Raw genomic sequence first — 24,186 nt, forward strand, 5'->3', positions numbered from 1 at the left:
AGCACTGACACAGGTGCAAGGGAGGCTGCATGGGAGTTTTGGAGCTTGAATGCGGAAGAAATGGAAAAAATTGGTCCTTTTTCTCATCCAATTATACAGTAAAACTGATGAAATAGCATCCCAACAGGACAAAAAGATTGCATATATAGATTTGTCTGCCTGAGGCATGGCCAGCAGAGCTGAAAGCCAGCCTGTTGCACCTCTCTTGTTTTCCCTAATATCATCTTCTGTTAGCATTTACTAGTGGACTTGGCAGTGCTAGGTTGGACTCGATGATCTTAAAGGTCTTTCCAACCTGAACAATTCTATGGTTCTATGATTTAGAATTAAGGCAGCAAAATACAATCTATTCCTTATCTGTCAACCAAGGGGAGACATTTCAACTCAAAGCGCTTAATTAGAAGAGGTGCTGCTCCAGCTCAGGCAGCAAAAGGATCAAAACAGCAATAGAGGGGGAATGCAGAAAGACTTTTGGGTCTCCCCATTTTACAAGCATCCGTGTATTTTCTGCAAAGTAGAGGCAGTAGTTATGGGACATATACATCTCTTGGATGAAATCTTTGCCCTTATGAGGCTTTTCAGCATTAACTTTGGTGTCGCTGGGCTCTTTGCTTTTGCTTCTTAGCCTGGAAATGGGTTTGAAAAGGGAACAGTGAGTTTTGTTTTTTTTAAAAACACTTCTCTTGCAGACCATTCTCGGTCCTTTCCAGAACAGTTTTGGCAGCTGAAGAAATCATTCCTGGTGTTCGTGTACCCCATGCTCGCCCCGCGTCCCAGCCTCCTGCGCCGGAGCCCTTTTCTTTCCGCCTTCTCCCGGCTGGGTGCCTGTGCATACCTTCCAGCACGCCGGCAGATGTTGGCTGTTTTCACTGGCTGCTGGGCCTTTGGGTATTTGTTTTTCCAAGGAGGTTAGGTGGAAAGAGGAGGATAACAGGATGCTGGGGTTTTTTTCCCCTAACTGCTGCGGAGGAGACTGTTTCACCTCTGGCTAGGAGAGCTGCCTGTGGCTGAGAGCAGAGTTACAGAACTGGAGGCCGGGGTGGGGAATGTTTTCACCCCCTGTGAGAGGGCTGGATCTGTTCTTTGGCCTGTTTGTCATGAAACCTTAAAAAACTTCCGTACAAGAAATTAGTTTGTCTCAAAATATTACCAAGCTGTTTATCCAAGGTCTCTGACACTTCAACATTATTAATAACACACAGTAAATAAAATCCTTCCATACCCCATCCTCCTACCAAAGCAGAGAGGGAAATGCTGGTCACAGCTTTGGAGCAGGGCCGTGGTCCAACACCTCCCTGCAAAACAGCCCAGCATCACCAGAGCTGGGCACTGGCTCCAGCGGGTCTCCACCCTGTTGCCTGTTGCTGGTTCTGCTGCTGCAGCCCCTCCTGTTCTTTTTCCAAGAGCTTTTTTGCAGTCTCAGCTTCTCAGCAAGGCAGGATTGCTGCTGGGTGACTCTGGGGACGCCAGGTGTCCCCTTGGGGGTCCCATGAGAGCTGCTGGATGCTGTGGTCCTTGACACATGAGGGCATCTCTCATGAGCCACCCTTGCACTCCTGGCTCGCTCCCCCCACCACATCACCTCATTTTCCTGTCACCCAGGACCTCGTTGCTGGGACCCCCCTGCCCTGGGGTTTGCACAGTACCCTGCACACGGCCATGGGTGCGCTGGAGAAGGGAAAGGGCAGGCTCCCCTCCCCAAAAAGCTCACCCTGAGCCCCAGGGGTAACTTCTGCCAGGGGAGTTGGAGGTGCAGGGGGGAGATACCAAAGCTGCCGCTCAGGCTGAGAGCGTGTTGTTGGCTGTGTAGCTCATACAGCTGGGAGGGAAGGGGAGGCTGGTGCCATTTCCCAGCTCTTTTTTTTTTTTTTTTTTTTTTTTTCCCTTTTCTTTTCTTCCTGTCCTGCCTGCAAGTGGCAGAATGCTGCCTGCACAGCCCTTGGCCAGCCGGGTGCTGGCCTTGGGCACGGCACGGGAGCCGGGCCAGGTCCTCTTCTGGCCATACGTGCGTCCAGCTCCCCGCAGCTCTGAGTCCAGAAACAAGGGCTCTCTGTGTCCCACTGGCTGTGGAGGCCCTCATCTCTGCAGCGCCTGACACCAGCCGGTTTCTCCCTCTCCTTGGGGCTCCCTCCATCCCTCCTTTCTGTGTTGTTTGAGATCACTCCATTTCCAGCGGAAAGCGTAAAAGAGGCACGGTTCACACTGCCCCTCTGTGTCACTGCAGATAACAGCGTGCCCCCTGCACAGGACGTCTTCTGTGGCATATTAATATTTGCACCCCAAAGCTGTGAACGGTCCCAGGGTCAGACCTGCCCTATGCTTTGCAGGATCGGGGAGCATCCTGTAGGGTCCTGGGCTCCCACTCGCTCAGCAGGGGGCAAAAGCAGCGTCTCTTATTGCTGGGACATACTCGGAGGACTTGCTTTTAAGGCAGGAGCTGCCAGAAAATGATTGCATGCAGACCTCTCAGCTTCTTAAATCTGGCAGATGGGAGACATCCCTGTTTTTTCTCATTGCAGGGCTGTTGCCCCAGTGGGGAACAACGTTGGAGCAGGCAGGGACGGCTCAGGGCTTCTTGCCGCCTGTCTCTGCCCGCCTGGGAGCAGGATCCCACTCAGGGTTGGCACCAGAGCCCTTTCCAGTCCAGGAACTGGCACGTTTAGTGCAAAGGGCCTCGCGGGGAGCACAGCCGTGCTGGCTGCCCCATGCCAGCAGTGTGTGTGGCAGTGGCTGGGGGAGCGCAGCTGGGCACGATGTGGCAGTGCTGTGCCTGTGGCTAGACATTGAAAATGGCTTTTTCCTCTCTTTAGGATAAAATTAGCAGGGTACAAACCACTTGCAAAGCCTGCCCTCCTCCAGCTCCCTCCACAGGCCAGGGAGTGGGTTTTGGAAGGGATTTGGTCACCCAGCATCCTTGTTGGGGCACAGATACTTGAAAAAATGCTTTTCCCCGGTTGTTCCTGTAAAGCAGTATGCAATATGCGCCTGTTGCAGCATCAGCTCGAGTGGGATGAGAGTGCTGGGACTCGCCCTGCAGTGTTAGGAGCTTGCAGGAGCAGTGTTTGCAGTTCCCATTGGGATGCAAGCACCTCTCTCTGCTCCCCATGTGCAGCATAGATGCAGAGTTTGTTGGGGTGGAAAACATTCTCTTCTGCCTTTGGTCCCAACCCATCCTTCTGGGGTCGCACATCCATCCTTGGTGTCACAGCTGATGCTGCTTGGGGCACAGCTGCTCAGTACCTGTCCTCGTCCCAGGGAGAGACCCCTCTGTCCTAGAGCTGCTGAACATGTTTCTCCTCTTTCCTCTGCTGAGCCAGGATCTCCGCCAAGGATCTGAAGAACATGCTGTCTCAGGTCAACTATCGGGTCCCCAACATGAGGTTCCTGCGGGAGAGACTTGCGGTGAGTGTGTGACCCCATCACACTCCTCATGCGCGCTGGGGACATTCAACAGCTTGTTGCCTGCCTTTGAGCAAAACCTGGTGGTAGTTAAACTCCCACGGCACGTTTGCATGTTGCAGAGGCTCCCAGCCTTTCCCGGGAGGGCCCCCACCCACGGCGGTGACTGAAGAGGTGCCAGCTCCCACTGGATGACGCACCCTGGCCTGTTTCTGGCCAGCGCCCTCTCTTTGCCCCACCCTGCCTCCCCCGCTCCCCACATTGCTCCTGGCTCTGGTCTAGGGCTTTGCCCTGGTGGGGTGGAGTGCAGGAGGACAGGCAGTGAAGCCAGTTGGTCCTGCAACCCACCGCCGCCGAGTGACAGCCAGCCAGCTCTGCCACCATCACTGCAGACCCAGGAATGAAGGGTCATCTCATGATGACCAGCCATTTCATAGAATCACAGAATGGTTTGGGTTGGAAGGGACATTTAGAGGCCATCTAGTCCAACTCCCCTGCAGTGAGCAGGGACAATTTCAACTGGATCAGGGTGCTCAGAGCCCCAACCAACCTGGCCTTGAACGTTTCCAGGTATGGGACATCTACCACCTCTCTGGGCAACCAGTTCCAGTGTTTCACCACCCTCCCAGTAAAAGACTTTTTTCCTTATATCCAGTCTAAATCTACCCTCCTTTAGTTTAAAACCATCACGCCTTGTCCTGTCACAGCAGGCCTTGCTAAAGAGGCTGCCCCCACCCTTCCTGTAGTTCCCCTTTAAGCACCGGCAGGCTGCAATAAGGTCTCCCCGCAGCCGCCTTTTCTCCAGGCTGAACAACTCCAACTTCCTCAGCCTGTTCTTGTCGCAAGGTGCTCCATCCCTCGGATCATTTCTGTGCCCCCTCTGGCCCTGCTCCAACAGGTCCGTGTCTGTCCCGTGCTGAGGACCCCAGCGCTGGACGCAGCGCTGCAGGGGGGGCTCTCACCAGAGCAGAGCAGAGGGGCAGGATCCCCTCCCTCGCCCTGCTGCCCACGCTGATTTTGATGCAACCCAGAATACGGTTGGCCTTCCGGGCTGCAAGCGCACATTGCCGGCTCATGTCCAGCTTTTCATCCACCAGCACCCCCAAGTCCTTCTCCGCAGGGCTGCTCTCCATCCCTTCATCCCCCAGCCTGTATTGATGGTACCAGGCGTTGCCCTGACCCAGGTGCAGCACCTTGCACTTGGCCTTGTTGAACCTCATGAGATTCTCACAGGCCCACGTCTCCAGCTTGTCTAGGTCTCTCTGGATGACATCCCATCATCCACCAGCACTAAACTCCAAGGCCAAAGGGGAGCATGCACATTGGGTCTTAGTTTCCAGACGCTTCAGATGCTCACAAACAAAAAAAATAAATGATTGTTTTGTAACTATTCAAGTAAGCAGTAACCCTTTTATCGGCGCTGTGTTGCCTCTATGTGGATGAGCTTGGGCAATCACGTAACTTGGTTTAGGCTGTGCCTGTGTCGTGGGCACTGCGGGGTCCCACTGGCCCCAGCAGAGATGCGCAGAGGTAGGAGGCAAAGTCTGGCCAGGCTTTGGCCTTTTCCTCCCCCTTTTCCCCCAGGAATCCTCGTGGGAGGAGACACTCCTTGGGCTATGCAGGGTTGTCCGTGGCCCCTGTAAAACCTGTGTGGTTTTGTTTTTGCCACAGGACGTGGAGCAGAGGAATGGGGATATCACGTACGGGCAGTTTGCACAACTCTACCGCAGCCTGATGTTCAGTGCCCAGAAAATGGTAAGTGCTGCATTCTCCAGGGCCGGGAGGGGGAGGGAAAACCGTATTTGTTACTGGGCATTCCCTTTTAATTGCCTTTTTAACCCTGCTGCCCTCAGCTAATGGTTCTTGTCTCCTACCTCTGGGCCAGGGATGATAGGGAATGAAGAAGTTATTGCTTTAGGCTGGTTAGCCTGGGGCTGCTGGGGATGGGGGAGGTGACGTGTGAGCTGTAGGAAAGCAGAGCTGCGCAGTGCTGGTTTGCTATCCCCGTTACCGTCCTGATCAATTTGTGCTTTCACATACGTCAGTGAGATTCAGTGCAAACCTAATGCTTGTGCTTCTTTTGCAGATGGATATCCCGTTCCTAGAAAGGTGGATAATTCTCTGTACTTGCTGGGGAAAGGGCTGTTTTCTTTTGCTCCATAACATGCTTTGGTGCCTGCAGCAGTGTGCTGGGGAGGAGGAATGCTGCACACCTCTTGCTTGCCACCGCGCTGCTTGCGTTTTTGCACTCTGGATATGCATCTTTGCTGCAGACACTTCAGGTCGAGTCAGTAAGGGCTCTCTTCCACCCAGACATCCCACTAAGATCCAGCTCAGGTCAGCCGCCTCCAAAAACAGTCAGCTGGTTTATGTGAAATAATCGGTCCTTGAGCCACCTCCCAGAGGTTGTCCTCGTGGTTGGTCACAAAGCCAGGGACTGTGCAGGCTGCGTGCAGTGCAGTCCCCTCTAGCTCCTCTCCAGGCAGTGCCCGTGGTGCCGTTGCTAACTGTGCCCTTCCCTGCCCTGTGCGCATCTCAGCCGTGATAAAAAGAGCTTGAATTTAGACACGGAAACTGGAGTGAAAGACTTGTAAGCTTGTTCAGGTAATTCCCCGTGGTCTCCTCTCTTTTTTTCTGATAGCCATAAAAAAAGAGAGTTGGCAGGGACCTCAGCAGACCATCTTGGTTCATCCCTCTGCCCAGGGCACCCAGCACTGCCCAGTCATTTCAGGTTTTTTGGTGTTAGTCCCCAGCATGGCCCTTTGCTGCCCATTGCAGCTTGGTATGTTCATGGACGAGTCTTTTGAGATAATAAGCTACGAAGGATTCCCTCCTTCATTCCTTGCCCTGCCTCCTTGAGTCCATGTCCTCTGGATACCTGTAGCTCTGTCCTCTCTACAACCACCCCTTGACTGCCCTGCACCTATTTAGTTCTTTCTTTTCACTCTTGGACAAGCAGACCTCTATTTTTTTTTGTACAAATGAGTCAGTCGGATGCTTTTTGCTGCCCTTCACCAGAGTTGCACACTGTGGTACCCTTGGCAGTGTGAATCCTGGACTGCTCCTGGAGCAGTCCCTGGCTCTGAGATATGGCCATATATTCTCAGCTGCTGTGTGTTTCCTCTCATGCCCTCCTCGCTCTCTCTGCTCATCCTGCTCTGCTCTTGCAGCGCTGCTTGCTCGGGGTACATCTTGCTTACACACACCACGGTGGTTGCGGATGGCATCTCACATGATGCTGGTAACAGTCGGTCATGATGTGGTGCCTAAGTGACTGAAGCTTCTCTCTCTGCTTTTCAGGGGTGGAGAAAGGTCTGAGCACTTCAGGGTGTCACTGATGGAGTTGCAGAAGTTCTTGCTGGAGTACCAGAGGGTGAGCTCGACACAGGCCCAGGGGAGGGATGAGGGGGTAGGCACTGGTATTGCTAGGGATCCAGTACTCCTTGCCATGGAGCTGGGATGATTTGGTCGTGGGGTGCTCTGCCTGGCATGGCCACAACCTGAGCGCATCCTTCCTGGAGCAGGATGCAGGAAAAGCACTGGTGAGGGTAAATCTGGCCTCAGCCAAGCATCCTGGTCAGAAAAGGGACAACGAGCAGAAGGGCTGAGAGGAGTGGAGGTCCCAGGAGGGAGGAACGAGTCAGTGGAAGTTTACCCAGTCCCTGTGACCTCAGCTGGTCCCGCAGGTCTGCAGCAGCCAAAGTGTCATGGTCCATGCAGTCTGCTCAGGAGTTCTCAGCAGCTCCTGGGAGCAGCCAAGGGATTTGATTTCCATTTAAAAGCAATCTTAGGTCATGCAGCAAGCACAGCATGCATGCTCAGACATGTGCATGTTGTGCACACAGGCACAACCAGCGTATTTGTGGCTGTGCAGACCCTTTATTTCTACTCTTGCCAGGCTCCTGTCTCGTTGCTGGTCTCCTTCTCTAAGAGGACAGGGGTGGCTCATGAAAGCACTCCCATGCCTCGTGTGACAGCATGGGGCCTCCTGCTCTGCACTGTCCTCCCCGTCTCCCACCACCATCTCTCTGCCCATAGTCTGCAGCAAGCAGAGTTAACCAGCAACGAGACGTGCCTGTTTTGATGGCCTAATGAAAGACACCCAGGGAGAGAGGCAAGCAAAAGGAAGCAGGGTTGGCTTCTGCTGCCGAAGGAAGAGGGATGGCAGATGTGTGCAAAGGAGCTATTGGAGAGAAAAATGCATGGCATTGAGAAAATGAAGACCACTTAGAAAGAGGGCGGATTTCTGCAGTTGTGTGCTATCCGGCATTTGTGCTGACGGTTGAATTCCTGGCAGAGATGGTCTTGCATTAAAAACTGCCTCCTTAATGGTTAAAGTTGCTAGTTGGATGAGCTGCACATGGTTTTGAGTAATACTTTCTGAAATGGTTTCTTCTTTATGTCTCTCTTGGGGTTTGCAGGAGCTCTGGGCTGCAGATATCCTTCAGGTACAGGAATTCATGTTCAACTTTCTGAGAGACCCTTTGAGGGAGATTGATGAGCCTTATTTCTCCCTGGATGAAGTAAGACACCTTGAACACTAGTGTGTATGGCGTGGGTGGAGTAGGGTGTGCCAACCCCAGTGCAATGGGTGCTGCGGTGTGACAGCTCTACTGTCGGTGCCTTCACTGCGGGGCGGCGGTGCTGAAAGGATCACAGCTCCTGTAAGCTGCATTGCTATATGAGATGAACGTGGTGGGTCACCATGTGGCACAAGAGCTGGTTGGCGACGGGAATGACTGCTTGGCTCTCTTCTTGTGCTGAATGTGTGCAGCTGGGAATGCTCATCAGGCAGTTCATTTAGAAAAGGAAGGAGGCTGCATTTGGTTTAATGCCCCTTTGGGGCACATAAGGATCTTTTCAAAGCAAGAAGAGCTGAAAACTAAAAGATAAAAACAACTGGAGATAACCATGTCACTGGCAGTCTGGACTGACTCCCACGCAAAGGTCCCTTGACTCACATGGCCTTAGTGAGCTGTTGCCTGCCATGGGAGCTGCAAAATAAAACGCAGAGCAATTCATTTGTCTCCAGCTGGGTCAAAGGATTTGTACACAGATATCTGGCATTGCTCAGAGGAGAGGTGGCAATGCCTACGCTGTGGTTACTCAAGCGTGCTGGGTCAGGTAGCTTGTGTGTGGTCTTTATTGCCTCTGGTCAGTCTGTGCTGAGCTTAGAAAATAGCTACCGGCTCAGAAGCTGCTGACATGGAGGGTGAGATGTGTGTGAAGCTAAACCGCAGCACCCGGTTCCTCTGCATCATTAACACGCTTCTGTTTCTTCCTGAGCAGTTTCTCACCTTCCTGTTTTCCAAAGAGAACAGCATCTGGAACTCGCAGCTGGACATGGTGTGTCTGGAGAACATGAACAACCCCCTCTCCCATTACTGGATCTCCTCCTCCCACAACACGTAAGGACTAAGCGATGGCTCTCTCCACCCGTCTGCTCGCAGATCCTCTCCCCCTGTGCCAGGGTGGGATTCTCCTATTCTGCCCAGTCCCAGTGATGGGTCAGGTAGACTTTTCCAACCAGGGTCAGTACATCACAGACCTTCCTCTCGGTGCCCCAGTCCTCCCTCCATCATTTAACCATCAGTGTTTTGCTCTGGTGGTGTCAGTGCAGCACACATCTGCACAGACTGTGCTTTCATGTCCCGGGCTGTCACGCTGGTGATTTCTTACCATTAGTAACATCATCTTCCACAGCCTCTAAGCACAGATGTGATAAAAACCCAGCAGGCTGAAATTGGCCATTTTCCTTCTCTGCTGCTAGAAGAATCTTGCAGGAACTGCTTTCTTTGCAGACAGGCTTTGTCTGTGCTCCCCATTCATGGGATGCAGTGGCAGCACCTTAGCCCAAATTTAAAGGACCAAGAGCCTAAGCCAGCTGATGGCCTGGAGGGCAGGCAGTGAGCTCCTGTCTGCCTAGAAGAGCTGGTCTGACTCTGCTCTCAGGCTGCTTCTGGCGGGTGGAGGGGGCTCTTTGTGGCACCAATGCTGATATTGCTCTTTGCGGCTTATCTCAAGAGCCAGCAGCAAGGCTGGACCTTAGAGCACTGCTTGCAGCCCCTTGCAGTAGGGGCAGAGTTGAACCCCTCACGTGGGGAGGATGGCAGGTCTGGGGGAAAGTTGCTGTCACCATTCTTTACATCTCAGAGGCAGGCCTGCAATGCCCCAGCAGACATCCATGCCCGTGGTGAGCATGTTGCTTTGCTGATGTGTTCTCTCACGTGAAAGGTACCTGACGGGGGATCAGTTCTCGAGCGAGTCCTCGCTGGAGGCGTACGCCCGCTGCTTGCGCATGGGATGCCGCTGTATCGAACGTGAGTACCTGGAGCGGCATTTCTGTCTCCGTCACCGCGATAGCTTGCCGTGGTCAGGGAGGGCTTTGTGTGGAAGGCAGGGCTCAAGGTTGACATGCTGGTGGCAGCATTGTCACCATGATATGCTGAGAGGACTGAGGTCATTTGTTTCGTGGGACTGGGTGGTACGTGCCCAAGCTTCTGGTCCCTCAGAAAGATCTGGACTTTCACCTCACTTCTTCATTACCATCCAGTGCGGTTCCTGGCAGCGCTTAGTTCAGTCCGTCTCATGTCCATGCCCTGCCTATATTCCAGCCTTTGGGCTAAGTTTCTCCCATGGATCTCTTTCAGTGGATTGCTGGGATGGTCCTGATGGCATGCCGGTGATCTACCATGGACACACCTTAACCACCAAAATCAAGTTCTCTGACGTCTTGGTCACTATCAAGGAGCATGCCTTTGTCACCTCTGAGTGAGTACAGCAGGGACCTGGACTTCAGCTAGCAGAGCTGTCAGGGAGGCAAAGAGAGGGTAGAGCCAAGGCTGTAGCAAAGTGAAGCCCGGCTTTATCCAGAGACCCCACACAAGACTGTGCGCCTGGGATTCAGTGGGAAGAAAGCATGTTGTGTCTCCTAGTCAAGGGGAGATTTCACCCAGAAAAAAGCTGTGGGAGGGAAGACCTTGGGTGTAAATCCCAGTAGTTTTCCAGTCCTTCTCCACTCTGTGCATTGCCAGCAGCACTGGGGACACGTTGCTGTAGGGTGGTTACACTGAATGCTCAAGACAGCACAGATTGCTGTTGATGCAAACTGCTCTTTAAGGGCACAGAGGCCAGGTTTTGAAACGGAGCTCAGAAGGTGTTGGTTCCATCCAGACATCACACTGGCACTGATGGCTTTTTTCCTCCTCCCAGCTTCCCTGTCATTCTGTCCATTGAAGACCACTGCAGCATTGCTCAGCAGAGGAACATGGCTCAGAATTTCAAGAAGGTGTTTGGGGACATGCTCTTGACCAAACCAGTAGATATTTCTGCTGATGGCCTTCCCTCTCCAAACCAGCTCAAGAGGAAGATTCTCATCAAGGTGAACTCGCTTCCCCAGCAAGGCTCCTAAGTGGAGAGAATGGGGACAGATGGGGTGAGGGTGGGGGACCGAGGGTGGCTGCTTAGCTCTGGAAGGGGTTGGTTGCAGTGCAGGGTTGGAAGTGGGCACCTAATGCTAAAAACATTGGAGACAAAGAGCGCTCTCGCTTTAGAGGAGCTGCTGGGAAATGAGCTCAGCAGCTGGGTGCTGCCTGTTGTGAGAGCTTGAGGGATGTTGGTATTTCTGCTGCAGGAATCACCTCTGGGAAGAAAGGGTGGGACTTTAGTGCCGTATGATGATCTCTGTGGCATGGGTCTTACCTTGGTCCTTTTAGTCCGGAGGAACCCACTGCAGCAGACCTGGAACTTTAGGGCTGTTCACCAGGAAATCCATGCTGCTTCTTGGGTGCCTGCTCCCCTCAAGGTGCCTGACCCGCTCTCTCATCCCACAGCACAAGAAGCTGGCAGAGGGCAGTGCTTACGAGGAGTTACCCACGTCCGTAATGTATTCAGAGAATGACATCAGCAACTCCATCAAGAACGGGATCCTCTACCTGGAAGACCCCATCAATCACGTACGTTTCTCTCTGCCACTCTCAGCCTGGCCCTGCTCTGTGGGCTCTGCAAATGACGTGGTAACTCTGTAAAGCACTGTGTGGTGCGAATGATCTAAGAGGCTGTTGGTCTGTCCTGTGTCTCAGGAGTCTCTGAAGGCTGGGGGAGTTTTTATGCTGGCTCTCTCCTGTGCTCTTCCCTAGGAATCTCCTTTGGCCCTTGTTAGAGGCAGAAGGCTGAGCTAGAGGGAGCTCTGGGCTGATGCACTGCAGCTGCTCTTGAGTAATCCGTATAGCCTGTTATCTGTTGCTGCAGTAAGTCCTAGCGATGGCCTGCATTTCTAGACCTGCCTGCCTCCTACCAAGTGCCTACACTCTTAACACACCTAAATGAGCATTCTGCTTTGTAAAGCATTCATTTTACTGTGTGCGTTTACCCATACACAGTCCACTTGTTCAGCTGCTTTGCTTTGCTGGGGATCTGTCAGGCAACAAAACAGGTTTTTGGAAAATAGGGAAGTGCAATAGTAAAGCTGCATAACCATCTCCAATGTGCTCAATCTCTGATATCCGCCGTGCTGAATCCATGCCAGATGTTTTCTTTTTGCATTGATTTGCTCTTCATTTGGTCATCTCCTTTTAATATGTGCCGGGGTGCCTGCAGCGTGATCTGCAGCACGTTTGTAGGTAAGGTGTATCACATGCCGTTTTTTTGCTACTGATAAACCCATGCTTCAGACCAGGGAGATGTCTTGGAAGCTCCTGTAACTCACTGAAATCAGTGTTGTCGGTGACTTGTCTTTCACAAACCCGATCACCCCTCACTGCTTGTGCTGATCAAGAAGGGAATATCCCACGGATGGGTGGTGGGCCAGCTTGGTGCTTCCTCAGGGGGTCTCTTTGCCCAGAGTTTGTTTCCTTGCAGGAGTGGAACCCACATTACTTTGTCCTGACCAGCAGCAAGATCTATTACTCTGGGGAGACAACCAGTGACCAAGGAAATGAGGATGAGGAAGAACAAAAGGAGGTGAGGGCTCCCTTATGTGACAGTGAGTTGTTCCCCTAGAGAAAGGACTTGACTGCCCAAGGGGCTGCGCATCTCCACTGCCAGCTGACTTCAAGGGAAGATCCTGTGGTGGGAAGGGTGGGAGCTGCTTCAGAAACTCCCTAGTCTTGGTTGGAAGACCCCTGAGCAGAGCAGACTCCAGCACCACGAGCCTGCCCTCAGTAACACAAGGTGGTGGGTTTTCCCCCTGCCAGGTGAGCAACAGCACCGAGCTTCACTCCACAGAGAAGTGGTTTCACGGCAAGCTGGGAGCGGGACGCGACGGGCGCCACATCGCGGAGCGGCTGCTGACGGAGTACTGCATCGAGACGGGAGCCCCCGACGGTTCCTTCCTCGTCAGAGAGAGCGAGACCTTTGTTGGAGACTACACCCTCTCCTTCTGGTGAGGGCCACAGGCACCCTGCTGCTCGGTGTCACTTCTGGGGTAGTCTTCATCTTGACCCCATCTTCTTCATCTTAACTCCATCTTCAGTGGTGGGGTCCCATTCTCCAGTGGTCCATGAGCAGGTTTCTCCCCTTTTTCTGTGCCCCAGCATCATGTCAACTCTCTGTCCCAGTGTGGAAGGGTCAAGTCCTTTGGGACCCTTGTGCAATGGGTCTCCTGTGGGGCAGGAATGTCATGTCCAGGCTGGAGCTGTGCCTGAGGCAGATGCAAAATCTCCACAGATGACACTGGTTTACCCCCTCCCACTTCCACAGGCGCAACGGGAAGGTGCAGCACTGCCGGATCCACTCGCGGCAGGATGCCGGCAGCCCCAAGTTCTTCCTGACAGACAACCTGGTGTTCGACAGCCTCTACGACCTCATCACCCACTACCAGGAGGTGCCCCTGAGGTGCAACGAATTTGAGATGAGGCTGACGGAGCCAGTGCCGCAGACCAATGCCCATGAGAGCAAAGAGTGAGTGCATGTTTGGGGAGGGTAGGTCATGTCCAAGGGGCAGTGGGGACCCCCTGGAAAACCCTCCCAGGTCTTGCTGCACTCCTTCCTTTCTTCCTTGCTGGGGCTCTCTGGTCCCCACTTGATCCCCATGGAGCTCTCTGTGTCACAGCAGCCAGGCTGGCCAGCTTCGTTGTGGATGGAGCTGGTTACCTTGGAAGCTCAGTCCAAAGGAAGGAGGTACTGGGCTTGGTTGGGATGCCCTCGCCCACGCTGCATTTACCAAATGGCTCTGTTGCGTTCTGTCCCACAGGAGGGAGAAGACAGCCCTGCTGCAGTGTTACATACATGATGATCTCTGCTCCCTGTCCTCCTTTTGAGGATTCAGGGCAGTCTTTTGTGGGCTGGAGGGGAAGCAGTACAGCATGGCAGTGGTGTGGGATAAGCCGGGTGTGTGGAGACCCATGCACAGTGACATGTCTTTTCTGAAAGATGGTACCACGCCAACCTCACCCGGGCCCAAGCTGAGCACATGCTGATGAGGGTGCCACGAGACGGAGCCTTCCTAGTGCGCAAGAGGAGCGAGCCCAGCTCCTACGCCATCTCCTTCCGGTACGTCTTTGGGAGAAGGGTGGTGGGCGCAGGAGGTGGAGCTGGGATGCTGCAGTGTGCGAAAGAGCAGGAGAGGGGATGAGAGCCTGATGTGAGCCCTCCCAGAGCTTTTCTCTCTCCTGGATAGCCTGGGATAAGTCTTAACAGCCCCATGAGAGCCTTTAGGACCCTGCTCCTTCTCCCACCTTCTGATGGGAGATGGCTGTGATCAGCAGCCAGCCCGGGGGCACCTTTTGCTTGCGTGTCTTTATTTTGGCAGAGACCCTCTCTTGCCAGGCACCAAGTGGCTTCTCTCTGTCTTTCCACCCGCCAGGGCGGAAGGGAAGATCAAACACTGCCGAGTGCAGCAGGAGGGCCAGACAGTGCTGCTTGGCAACTCTGAGTTTGAGAGCCTGGTGGACTTGATCAGCTACTATGAAAAGCACCCACTGTACCGCAAGATGAAGCTGAGGTACCCCATCAATGAGGAGACACTGGAGAAGATAGGGACAGCGGTGAGTGTGGGCAGCCGTTGGAAGAGCTAAGCCAAAGGATGATGGACAGGTCCATTTTGAGCTGGTGCCTTGAAGTGGTGTTGTGTGACCCACCTCTGCGCTTCACAGCCCACATCTCTTGGGGCTTCATGCCCTGTTGGAAACACTTACTGGCTTGAGTGAGATTTATTGCTGGCCCTCTGACCCAGGTCAGCAGGGAGTGCGGGCTGGGCATCTGTTTGCTGTGTGCAACATCATATCTGGCTGTGCAGCTCCGTGAGCTGACACAGGAACGGTCCAGCCCCCGTCCTGCCATCATATCTGGTGTTGTGCCTTCCCTGGGGCATTCTCCCTACCTTTCCCAAGGTAGTGGACTTGTTCTGCAGAGCCACTGTTGTAACCTCTGGCCCTTTGCTTTGACAGGAGCCAGACTATGGAGCCCTTTACGAGGGACGCCATCCCGGGTTCTACGTGGAAGCCAACCCCATGCCCACCTTCAAGGTACTCTCACACTCCTTGACATGAAACAACCTGCAGGGCCTGAGGGTTTGGCAAGTGTCTCTTTATTTTCCAAGAGCTGTATTATTTTGCATACTCATTTCTAGACTATGCAGGAAGACACACTCTAGGCTGAGCCTGCAGGTTCCCAGGCTGGGCTGCTTCTTGTTCTGAACTCTCCAAACTAAACCCATTAGTGGCTCTGGCCCAAAGGAAAGTGCCTGTGCGGGGCCATACCAGACCTGTGACCTCTGGTTTGGCATAAGTGGGAGCCTTGATCTGTTCTGCAAGGGTCAATAGGATCTGGCAGCCTCTGGCAGCAGGATTGGATGCTGCCTGCACACAACATGCCTCACAGCACCCCCAACAAACACATCTGTGGTGGGAGGTGATCTCTCATCTCGTGGGCTTGTTGTCTGTGTGTCCGTCTACTGCCCAGCCTCATGGGACCCTTCCTCATTGCAGTGCGCCGTCAAAGCCCTGTTTGACTACAAGGCACAGCGGGAGGATGAGCTCACCTTCACCAAAAACGCCATCATCCAGAATGTGGAGAAACAGGAAGGAGGCTGGTGAGTTGGTTCTGAGCCTCCTTTTTTCCTTAGGGGTACAGTCAAACCTTGGTGTCACCATCCATACAAAGGTGTGTCCCTTCAAGGGGTGGGTCTGTTTGGGGATTGCCCACAAGCTGCACAGCCCCACAAACCCTAAAAGCAGGTGATGGAGGAGCTGCCTGTCCCCCGTGACCCCCAGACAGGATGCTCTGGGATCCTGTGGCAGGTGCTGATGCTGCCCCTTCCCTCTCTTCCAGGTGGAGAGGAGATTATGGTGGCAAGAAGCAGCTGTGGTTCCCTTCCAACTACGTAGAGGAAATTACTGGTCCCAGTAGCCTGGAGCCAGAGCGGGAGGTGAGCTTGTGACTGAGCCGGAGCAAGGAGGGCTGTGGGGAGGAGCGCATGTGCGCAGCCCCCATGCTCGGCCACCCTGCCCAGTGCCATGCCCAACACCATTCCGCCTGTGCTTCGTTCCCAGCAGCAGCTGGATGAGAACAGCCCCCTGGGAGACCTGCTCGGAGGTGTCTTGGATGTGCCCTCCTGCCAGATCGGTGAGTGGCAGGGAGGGATAGAGGACTGAGGGGTGTTACAGCCCTGTCGCGTGATGTTTGAGGGTCTTCTGGGCCAAAGGGCTTTGGTCTCTGTCTCTAGGCACCCCCGTGCCTGCTGCAAGTGAACATCAGTCAATGGTGCGTGCCTGCTGTGCAGTGGTGTACTCTGCTGAGTGCCGGCACAGAGGGTGCCTCTGGGTTTGGGGCTCAGGCGTGTCCCTGCAGCCTGAGTACAGGCGAGGAGCACCCGGGGTCCTGCCGAGGAGCTGCTCCTGCACACACTGAACCTGCTCTCAGGGAGCAGCCACCCTGCGAGCAAGGGAGCTCAGACCATTTTGTAGGCCCCTTCTTTTCTGTAAGGATTTGTCCTCCCTCGCGTACGTGTGGTCCAGCTGCCCTGCCAGGCTGCCGCAGGCTCCGGGGCTCCCGGGCGCTGGCCAAGCTGGGTCCAGCCTGCAGCTCCCTGCTGTCCCTCTGCTCCCCAGAGCCCAGAGGACCTTGTACTCCAGGTGGCTGTTACCACCTGGGCAGTTCAGGGCACCAGGTGAGGAAGATGCAGAAATGGGAGGGAAGTGCAGGAATGGGAAGAAGAGGGCACTACAAAGGCCCCATAAGGCTTCTCAGCCCCCTCAGGATACACTCTGCATCCTCATCTATTGCTTCCTGGACTCCATTTGTTGCCTCCAATGACCAGAAATGGGAGCTTCTCTTCTTAGCTGAAGAGTCCTGGGGCAGCCATGAGAGTCCCTGAGTGTCTGTCCCCTCTGCAGTGTGAAGGACTCTGCTCAGCATCTGCTTGTGACCTTGCTCTCTGTTCCCTCTCCCCACACAGCCATCCGCCCTGAGGGGAAGAACAACCGCCTCTTCGTCTTCTCCATTAGCATGGCCTCAGTATCGCGCTTGTCCCTTGACGTGGCAGCTGACACGCACGAGGACTTACTGGACTGGGTGAAGAAGATCCGGGAGGCAGCCCAGACGGCTGACGCACGGGTGAGCCTGGAATGCCCTTGGCAGAGGAGACACCTCCTTGCCAGGTGCTGGATTTTCCAGGAGCCGAGGAGCAGGTGGAGGCTGGTGGGGAGGGTGGTGAGAGAGCAGCCTGCAACAACTGGCAGAGCAGTTACAAGGATGCTAAAGCCAGAGTCATCTTTGACAACTGAGCAAGGGGTGGTGGCCACGCATTGTGGCTTGAGAGGTTCAGGCTGGACGTCGGGGAAGATTAGTCCATGGGGAGGGTGCTGCAGCCTCGGGAGGTGGGGGATCTCCATCCATGGAGGGTTGCAAGGCTCAGCTACAAGTCCACAGCTTCCCTGTGCTGGTACCAGTGCCAATCCTGCTCCAGGCGGGAGGTAGGACCCACCAAGGGCCCTTGCCATGCCTGCTTCTGTGGTGACCCCATGCAGACCTGCTGGTGGTTCCCACAGTGTGGGCAGGAGCAGCCACACCAGGCCAGTGCTGCCACTGACGGCAGTTGGTGAGCTGGGTTATCCAGCACCTCTGCTCCCTTCTGACTCCGACACCTCTGTCTCCCTGTCTTGGCAGCTCTCCGAAGGGAAGATGATGGAGAGGAGGAAGAAGATTGCCCTGGAGCTTTCAGAGCTGGTTATCTATTGCCGACCTGTGCCCTTCGACGAAGAGAGTGAGCATCTGCTGGTCTGGTGTTCACCGCAGGCAATCACAATGGCATTACAGACCCCATGTTGTGACCTGAGGTGCTGCTTTGGCTAGATCTCAGCAGAGGGCAGGTGTCTGAAGCAAGTTGGAACCAGTTTAAATTGGAGGTCTGGAAATCTCCTTCTCCAGAGGGTGGAAGTTACCTTCCCCATCCCTCTGTTGCTGGGATCTGTCACTATCCAGAGCAGCTGCCCAGTGGGGCTGGGGAGCATCATGCCTGATCACCAAGAATGGTTTTGATGCTTTCACCCAGGAAATACCCACCAGGGCAGAACAGGGTCTGCACAACCTGGTGGTGGCTCAGCCAGGGGAGGAGAGGACTGTGTTGAAGGGGCCTGGGGTGGTTGAAGTGTCTGGAAAGGGAATGTGCTCCTGGCTTATGCTGCGCTGTTTCCTCCCAGAGATCGGCACAGAGAGGGCCTGTTACCGAGATATGTCCTCCTTCCCCGAGACTAAGGCAGAAAAGTATGTCAACAAGATCAAAGGCAAGAAATTCCTGCAGTACAACCGCCTGCAGCTCTCCCGCATCTACCCCAAGGGCCAGCGCCTTGACTCCTCCAACTACGACCCCCTGCCCATGTGGATCTGCGGCAGTCAGCTGGTAGCACTCAACTTCCAGACCCCAGGTGAGGGCAGCAGGCAGGGAAGGTGGGCAGGCTCTTGGGGTACCCTGAGCCTCCTCCTAGCCACCTGCCTGCAGCCCTGCTAACCTGGTCCTGGCAAATGGCGGGTCTAGGAGGGGCTCTGCAGGGAGCAAGACCTGGTGTTCATGTCCAGGTGTGTGGTTCCCACAGAGGGCTGGATTGACCCAGGGAGCTGGGCTGAGCCAGGAGGTTGTGATGCCATGAGGACAAGATGAGATGGAGACAAAGCGGGGAGTTCCCCCAAGGTCCCTGGTGACAGGCAGGGGAGGTACCAAAGGGGATGGTGCAGCCCCAGCCTTGGGACACCAGCTGGTTGCAGGGTCTGAGTCCAGCTGGCTGCTCTGCTCACCTTGCCCCAGCTTCCACTCCTGCTCGTGCCATGCAGTCCAGCCTTGCCCTTTCCCTGGCTCCTGCCAAACCCTGCTGTGAGCCCACTCAGCTCACCAACCCACCAGAAGACTACCTGCCTCTTTTTCCTTGCTGGCTTTTTCATTCCTTCTGTGAATTCAAGCATCTCGCGGGGCATTTTGGCAAACGCTAGAGCCAGCACAAGGAAAGCTAAAAGGAGAGGGAGGAAAAGTACTACCCGTGCTGTAGTGGGTAGTTGGGCAGACCATGCATAAGAAAGTCACCCCCTGGCTCCAGCACATGCTGCACGAGGCATTGCCAAGGGTCCCTTTGCACCAATTGGGGAGGCACCAATAATCCAGGTGGCTTGGGGAAATGGCACAGGGTCTCCTCCCTCCATCTCCTGCCTGTGCTCTCCAGACAAGCCTATGCAGATGAACCAGGCCTTGTTCATGTCCAGTGGCCAGTGTGGGTACGTCTTGCAGCCGACCAACATGCGGGATGACATCTTTGACCCCTTCGACAAAAGCACGCTGCGGGGTGTTGAGCCGCTCTCCATCTCCATTGAGGTCAGTTCCTCCTCCCAGCGTGGGAGGAAGACGGGGTCAGGACCGGGCAGTTATACCGAGCTTGGGGTGATGCAATGGTTTTTCTGGGTTCCTGGCCTCTGTCTGCAGCTGCTCCTCACCAAATCTCTCAGTCTCTGCCTAAGAGCTGTCCCCCAGCACAGACTTGGAGAGGGGAAGACCCATGGGTGCTGCTGAGGGAAGTGCCATCAACCTCCCCGGGTGCCTGGAGAGGAATAGCAGGAGCATCCCTGGCTGCTCCCCCCAGAACCCCTCCTGCCTGGGGCCCCCGTGCCGGCAGGTGGCATCCATGAGCCACGGAGGTGGCATCCCTGTCCCCAGAGCTTCTCCAGGACTGCCCAAGTACATGATGGCTCCCAACAGGATAATATAAGAGCTGTGCCTTGTCCCCTCCTTGTCACTCAGTTGCTTGAGGCTCGATGTTTCTATGTCCCCTTGCTCGTAGTCCCTGTCAGGAAGATGCTCGAGGTCAGAGCAGACTTTTCAGGCCGTTTCTGTGTTTCACTGCCTGTGATGATAGGAGATGGGGGGGCGCTGCTGGTGGGGGATACCGGAGGACGGACTGCAGATGCTCATTGAATCTTTTCCTTCCTGGATGGCAGGACTGGGGCTGAACCATTCCTGTGTCTGTCAGCTCACGGAGCTGCACAGCAGAGGCTCTGCAGGGGTATGAGGCAGCTTGCCAGACAAAGCTCCTGGAGGGATGGGAAGGCTGTGGCTGTGCCAAACCAGATGGCTTTCATGTTTGGACCAGCCTGTACAGGCATCCCTAGTGGTCTCGGAGACGAGCTATAGGTCAGCAGTCTCCTTTCCAAGTCCCTTCAGCTCAAGCAGACCTTGGGGAGGGGGCAGGGGTGATCCTGCCTTTAGGTGCTCCCAGGTTTCTGACCAAACATACAAACTGCAGCTCCTCTGAGGCCACTTCTGTATCGGAGTAGTCCCACCTAAGTAGGCCACAGCCTTTCTCAGCGAGGACACCTCAGCATGTCCCATCTGCACCACTGACCCCATATCCCCTGTCTCCCTAAAATCCCCGGGCTCCATTTCTGTGCATCGTCTGTTTTCCAAACTCTTCCTGCATCTTGGAATGCAGCTGCAACCACCAGGTGTCAAGAGTCACCGTGTTGTACCCTGTCACTGTCTCCTTTAAGAGACGGTCTGATCCCTTTGTCCTCTGGCAAAACTGCCCGATGTCCCCACCAAAGCCAGCTTTCACGGATGGAGAAGCTGTCTGGAGCCCAGCATGACTCAAAGCACATGATCCAGCGTTGGCAGCACGTCCTTCCCCTGCAACAGCAGCGTGCTGACAGCACGCTGGAGTGACATATGGCCACTGGCAAGAGGGAGCTGGGATTTCGTTCTCCTGCAAGGAAGCAGGTTGTCATTTGAGTTGCGCGCAGACTGTGTTGTGAACAGGAGGCAGAGCAGCAGCAGAGAGCAGTTCCTTTTTGTCCTCAAGCCAAGGCAGGACAGCAGAGAAGTTTAGGCAAAGAAGGGGGTGTCTCTGCAGGCAAGGGACGGTGTCTCGGCTTGACAGCCCAGCTCCACCTTGGCAGGCTGGAGAAGGGATGCTGTGGTCCCAGGCCTGGCTGTGCAGGCAGCAGACAGGAACCTGGGGCAGTTCAGCTGCCTTTTTTTTTATGGCTTGCACATCAAATCGGTGATCGGTAACACCACAGTAGCTTCCAGGGGTGGGAACTGTTTTTCTTCAAGAGGCAACCTGGGCTGGGCTGGCTGTCAGTGTCTCTTCTCTCCCCAGTGAGCAGAGCCAGAATGATTTATTTGGAAAGAAAATACCTTGGTGTGCAAAAAAAGTTTGGTTTGGGGGTTTTTTTCCTTTGCTCCCATCTCTTACCAAGTCTCTCCTGCACTCTGCCCAGGTCTTGGGGGCGCGGCACCTTCCCAAAAATGGAAGGGGAATCGTTTGTCCTTTTGTGGAGGTGGAGGTGTCCGGTGCCGAGTACGACAATGCTAAGCAGAAAACCGAGATCGTGGGTGAGTGGGTTAGCGAAGGGAGAGGGAGGCACCATTGCTCCTGACTGTGGCGTGAGCCGTGGGCATTGCAGCAAAGCCTGGCCCCGGGGCGGGGGCTGCTCCCGTGCCGCCCGTGAGCTTGGCATCAGCGCAGCGGGCAGCGGTGGCCATGGTGGGGCTGCCCATTGACAGCGGTGTTTTCTGACTAGCGGACAACGGCCTGAACCCTGTCTGGACCCCGAAGCAGTTCCACTTTCACGTCAGCAACCCCGACTTTGCCTTCCTCCGCTTCGTGGTGTATGAGGAGGACATGTTCAGTGATGAGAACTTCCTGGCTCAGGCCACCTTCCTGGTGAAAGGCTTGAAGACGGGTAAAGCGCTTGGGGAAGCAAGGAGTGGGTGTCATGGTAGTCCTCACCAGTTTGCTAACTGCATTGTTAGCTGGGGAGATGCTGAGTTTCAAGGGAGAATGCTGCCAGTCCCTCCTATCCCCATGACAGGTCACATCCCCAGCCAGGTAAAGGAAGGAAGAAGCCATTTGCTAGCATCCTTTGGGGCCAACTGCCACTTGAGGAGAGCTGGGGTGGGGTGGGGTGTGGAGAAGATGACCTCAAGTTCTGTGCCAGGGGACCGACACGTTATTGCCTGTGCCTCGAGTGATGCCAAGGGCTCTCTCTGCCATAGGTTTCCGGGCTGTACCCCTGAAGAACAACTACAGCGAGAACCTGGAGCTGGCTTCCTTGCTTATCAAGATAGACATTTTCCCTAGCAAGGTAAGGACATGAGAGTCCTGCTCCGCTTGCCCCCGCAGCAGCACGGCTCTGCACCACCGGTGGGTCGGTGCAGTGAAGCGCGGTGTTGCCTGGCCTGACCGTGTGCAGGACAGCCTAGTTTTCAGCGCTGCACTGTAGTGATGCATGCACAGCTGGCAGGGTGGCAAGTGTTGAACCCTCCTGCAGCGCGTCAGGGTGATTCAGGCAGGGCCCTGCCTGGGCTGCATTTGGCTGGCCTGGAAATCCCTTCAGCAAAAGCTGAAAGAGGCAGAGTTGCGCGGTCCCAGTCCCTGTCTGCGCTCCGGGGAAGTTATAGCTCAGTATCACGGAGCCCGGCTGGCCCAGGGCTGTCTGCGTTGGCATAAGCAGAGGGCAGAGCTCTCTCAGAGACAGCTGTTTCTTTTATTTCTTCCTTTAAAATGATGTTGGATGGAGCCAGTGATGTTTGTTAAAGACAGAGCAGCTGCACGTTGCAAACCCTGAGACCCCGTGAGCCCTGCAGCAGACTGCTTTTACTATGAGACATACACTTTGAAATCCCAAGCCCTTTACTAGATTTTTTTTTTTCCTTCCAATCAAAGCAGGAGAATGGTGAAATAAATCTCTTCAGTGCTTCAGCCCTACGGGAACGAGCAGGGGATGCTTCCAGTCAGCTGCTGGCGAGCAGAGGCAGAGAGGGGTCCTTTGACTTGCGGTACCAGCAGCCCTTTGAGGACTTCCGTGTGTCGCAGGAGCAGCTAGCTGACCACTTCGAGAGCCGGGAGCGAAGGTATGCCGGTGCTCGTTGAGTTCTTCCCAGCATGAGACCCCTCCCCAGCATTCAGTGTCCTTGTTGCAGGCTGATAAACACAGCCTCCCACTAACCCAGAGCAGAGCTGCAGCCTTGTTTGCCATGTGGAAACCCTAAATTTCAGCATGAAAGCTGTGACAGTCCTTGGGGGAGTCACTGCTTTGGGGTTCATGGGAGTAGGGGGTGGGACAAGGAGCTGCCACCCTGCACCCAGTGGCACTTTCCCTTGGCTTGGGGGATGTGCTGAGCCCCTGCTTTACTCCTGCAGGGCAGCTTTTCACACTGGAGCATTGCCCTCAATCATCCCTTGGTCACCCTCAGCTGTGTCCCCCCTCTCTGTGCCCCCCTGCAGGGTACTGCGGAGGACCCGGGTCAACGGGGACAACCGGCTGTAGCCCATCTCGGCAGGCGAAAGCACCTCCAGTGCTTGTGAATCTCACGGCACGCTGTGAACTGGTTTCTATGGAAACGGCACTGCTATGGCCTACTTTCAGGCAGCTTTTCCAGTTTCTCTGCTGAAGGGTGTTCCAGTGGAGAACTAAAAAAAAAAAAATTGGAAAGAAAACCAAACCAAACCCCCTAACTAACCCCAAACATCCACCAACCTTCACCATCAAGCCCTTAACGAAGCGCAACGGTCCATACAGCCTGCCGGCCGCCGAGGTGAGACACAAAACTGTCTATAATCGCAAGGACAGAGACCCACAAAACCCCAGCCAGCCCTCTGCCGTCGCTGCTCTGCCTGTATTCCTGGAGATCCCGCTCCCGTGCAGCTGCCGGAGGCCCTTTGCAGGCATCCTTTGCTGTACCCATTCCCAGAGCGCCGGGCTGGGCGGGGGGACTTAAGCGACCAAGGCAGCACATATCTCTGTCCTGGCGGCATCGCACCTACCTACCTGTATAGCCACTGCCTATGGGCCCAGTAGTGAAACTCTATGTTTACAAGGCCGCTCTAGCTTTAAACGACAATAAAAGTGTCAGTATTACATGTGTGGTGGCTCAGGTGTCTGACAGTTTGCGGCCTTGCCTGGGCAGGGGCTACGCTGCTCTATCCTTCCTCCTGGCTTTAGGGAGTCTTGCAGCTACTGGGGGAAAAATAACCAGGCGCAGCCCCAGGTTTAATGTTGATCACTCAAAATATGGGTAAAACAAGGGTATGTGCTACAGCTGACTGTGCTTTTCTGAACTGGACTGGGACGAGCAGTGACTCGCACTCATGGCCTCACCCCGCAGGTAAGTTGTTGTGCTTTTAAGATCAACGTGAGGGTTGTGACCGAGCATTCCCCGCTCCTGGACACGCAAACATCTCCCTGCAGCGGGCGGCTCTTGCCATCCCCCTCCATTAGCAGCAGGCACTTCAGCACCCCACGCCCCGTGGGCTTCCCCAACCCCGAGTGCAATCACCAGTTGACTCACGTTTGTCTTTTACTCTC

At 54.8% G+C, this 24,186-nt stretch overlaps 1 protein-coding gene across 4 annotated transcripts in view; it reads left to right on the forward strand.

The window, feature by feature from the left end:
* Positions 1-23,739, forward strand: part of PLCG1 (phospholipase C gamma 1) — a 50,542-nt gene extending 26,803 nt beyond the window's left edge. Inside the window, exons 5-32 of one of the 4 annotated variants that reach the window (XM_075108817.1) lie at positions 3,318-3,402; positions 5,071-5,154; positions 5,486-5,508; positions 6,700-6,772; positions 7,821-7,922; positions 8,689-8,807; positions 9,634-9,719; positions 10,050-10,170; positions 10,612-10,780; positions 11,232-11,354; positions 12,259-12,360; positions 12,594-12,781; positions 13,099-13,299; positions 13,771-13,890; positions 14,204-14,384; positions 14,787-14,864; positions 15,327-15,430; positions 15,670-15,766; positions 15,891-15,963; positions 16,796-16,953; positions 17,506-17,602; positions 18,039-18,263; positions 19,050-19,198; positions 21,097-21,211; positions 21,400-21,561; positions 21,875-21,963; positions 22,545-22,732; positions 23,106-23,739. In XM_075108817.1, the coding sequence (XP_074964918.1) occupies positions 3,318-3,402; positions 5,071-5,154; positions 5,486-5,508; positions 6,700-6,772; positions 7,821-7,922; positions 8,689-8,807; positions 9,634-9,719; positions 10,050-10,170; positions 10,612-10,780; positions 11,232-11,354; positions 12,259-12,360; positions 12,594-12,781; positions 13,099-13,299; positions 13,771-13,890; positions 14,204-14,384; positions 14,787-14,864; positions 15,327-15,430; positions 15,670-15,766; positions 15,891-15,963; positions 16,796-16,953; positions 17,506-17,602; positions 18,039-18,263; positions 19,050-19,198; positions 21,097-21,211; positions 21,400-21,561; positions 21,875-21,963; positions 22,545-22,732; positions 23,106-23,148 (3,355 nt within the window). In that variant the 3' untranslated portion in view covers positions 23,149-23,739. The remainder of the gene's footprint in view (positions 1-3,317; positions 3,403-5,070; positions 5,155-5,485; positions 5,509-6,699; positions 6,773-7,820; positions 7,923-8,688; positions 8,808-9,633; positions 9,720-10,049; positions 10,171-10,611; positions 10,781-11,231; positions 11,355-12,258; positions 12,361-12,593; positions 12,782-13,098; positions 13,300-13,770; positions 13,891-14,203; positions 14,385-14,786; positions 14,865-15,326; positions 15,431-15,669; positions 15,767-15,890; positions 15,964-16,795; positions 16,954-17,505; positions 17,603-18,038; positions 18,264-19,049; positions 19,199-21,096; positions 21,212-21,399; positions 21,562-21,874; positions 21,964-22,544; positions 22,733-23,105) is intronic. The other 3 variants (XM_075108819.1, XM_075108818.1, XM_075108820.1) reach the window with 3 other exon arrangements.
* Positions 23,740-24,186: the final 447 nt, after the last annotated feature.

Source organism: Phalacrocorax aristotelis, chromosome 13 (assembly GCF_949628215.1).
Source record: "Phalacrocorax aristotelis chromosome 13, bGulAri2.1, whole genome shotgun sequence".
Taxonomy (NCBI): Eukaryota; Metazoa; Chordata; class Aves; order Suliformes; family Phalacrocoracidae; genus Phalacrocorax; species Phalacrocorax aristotelis.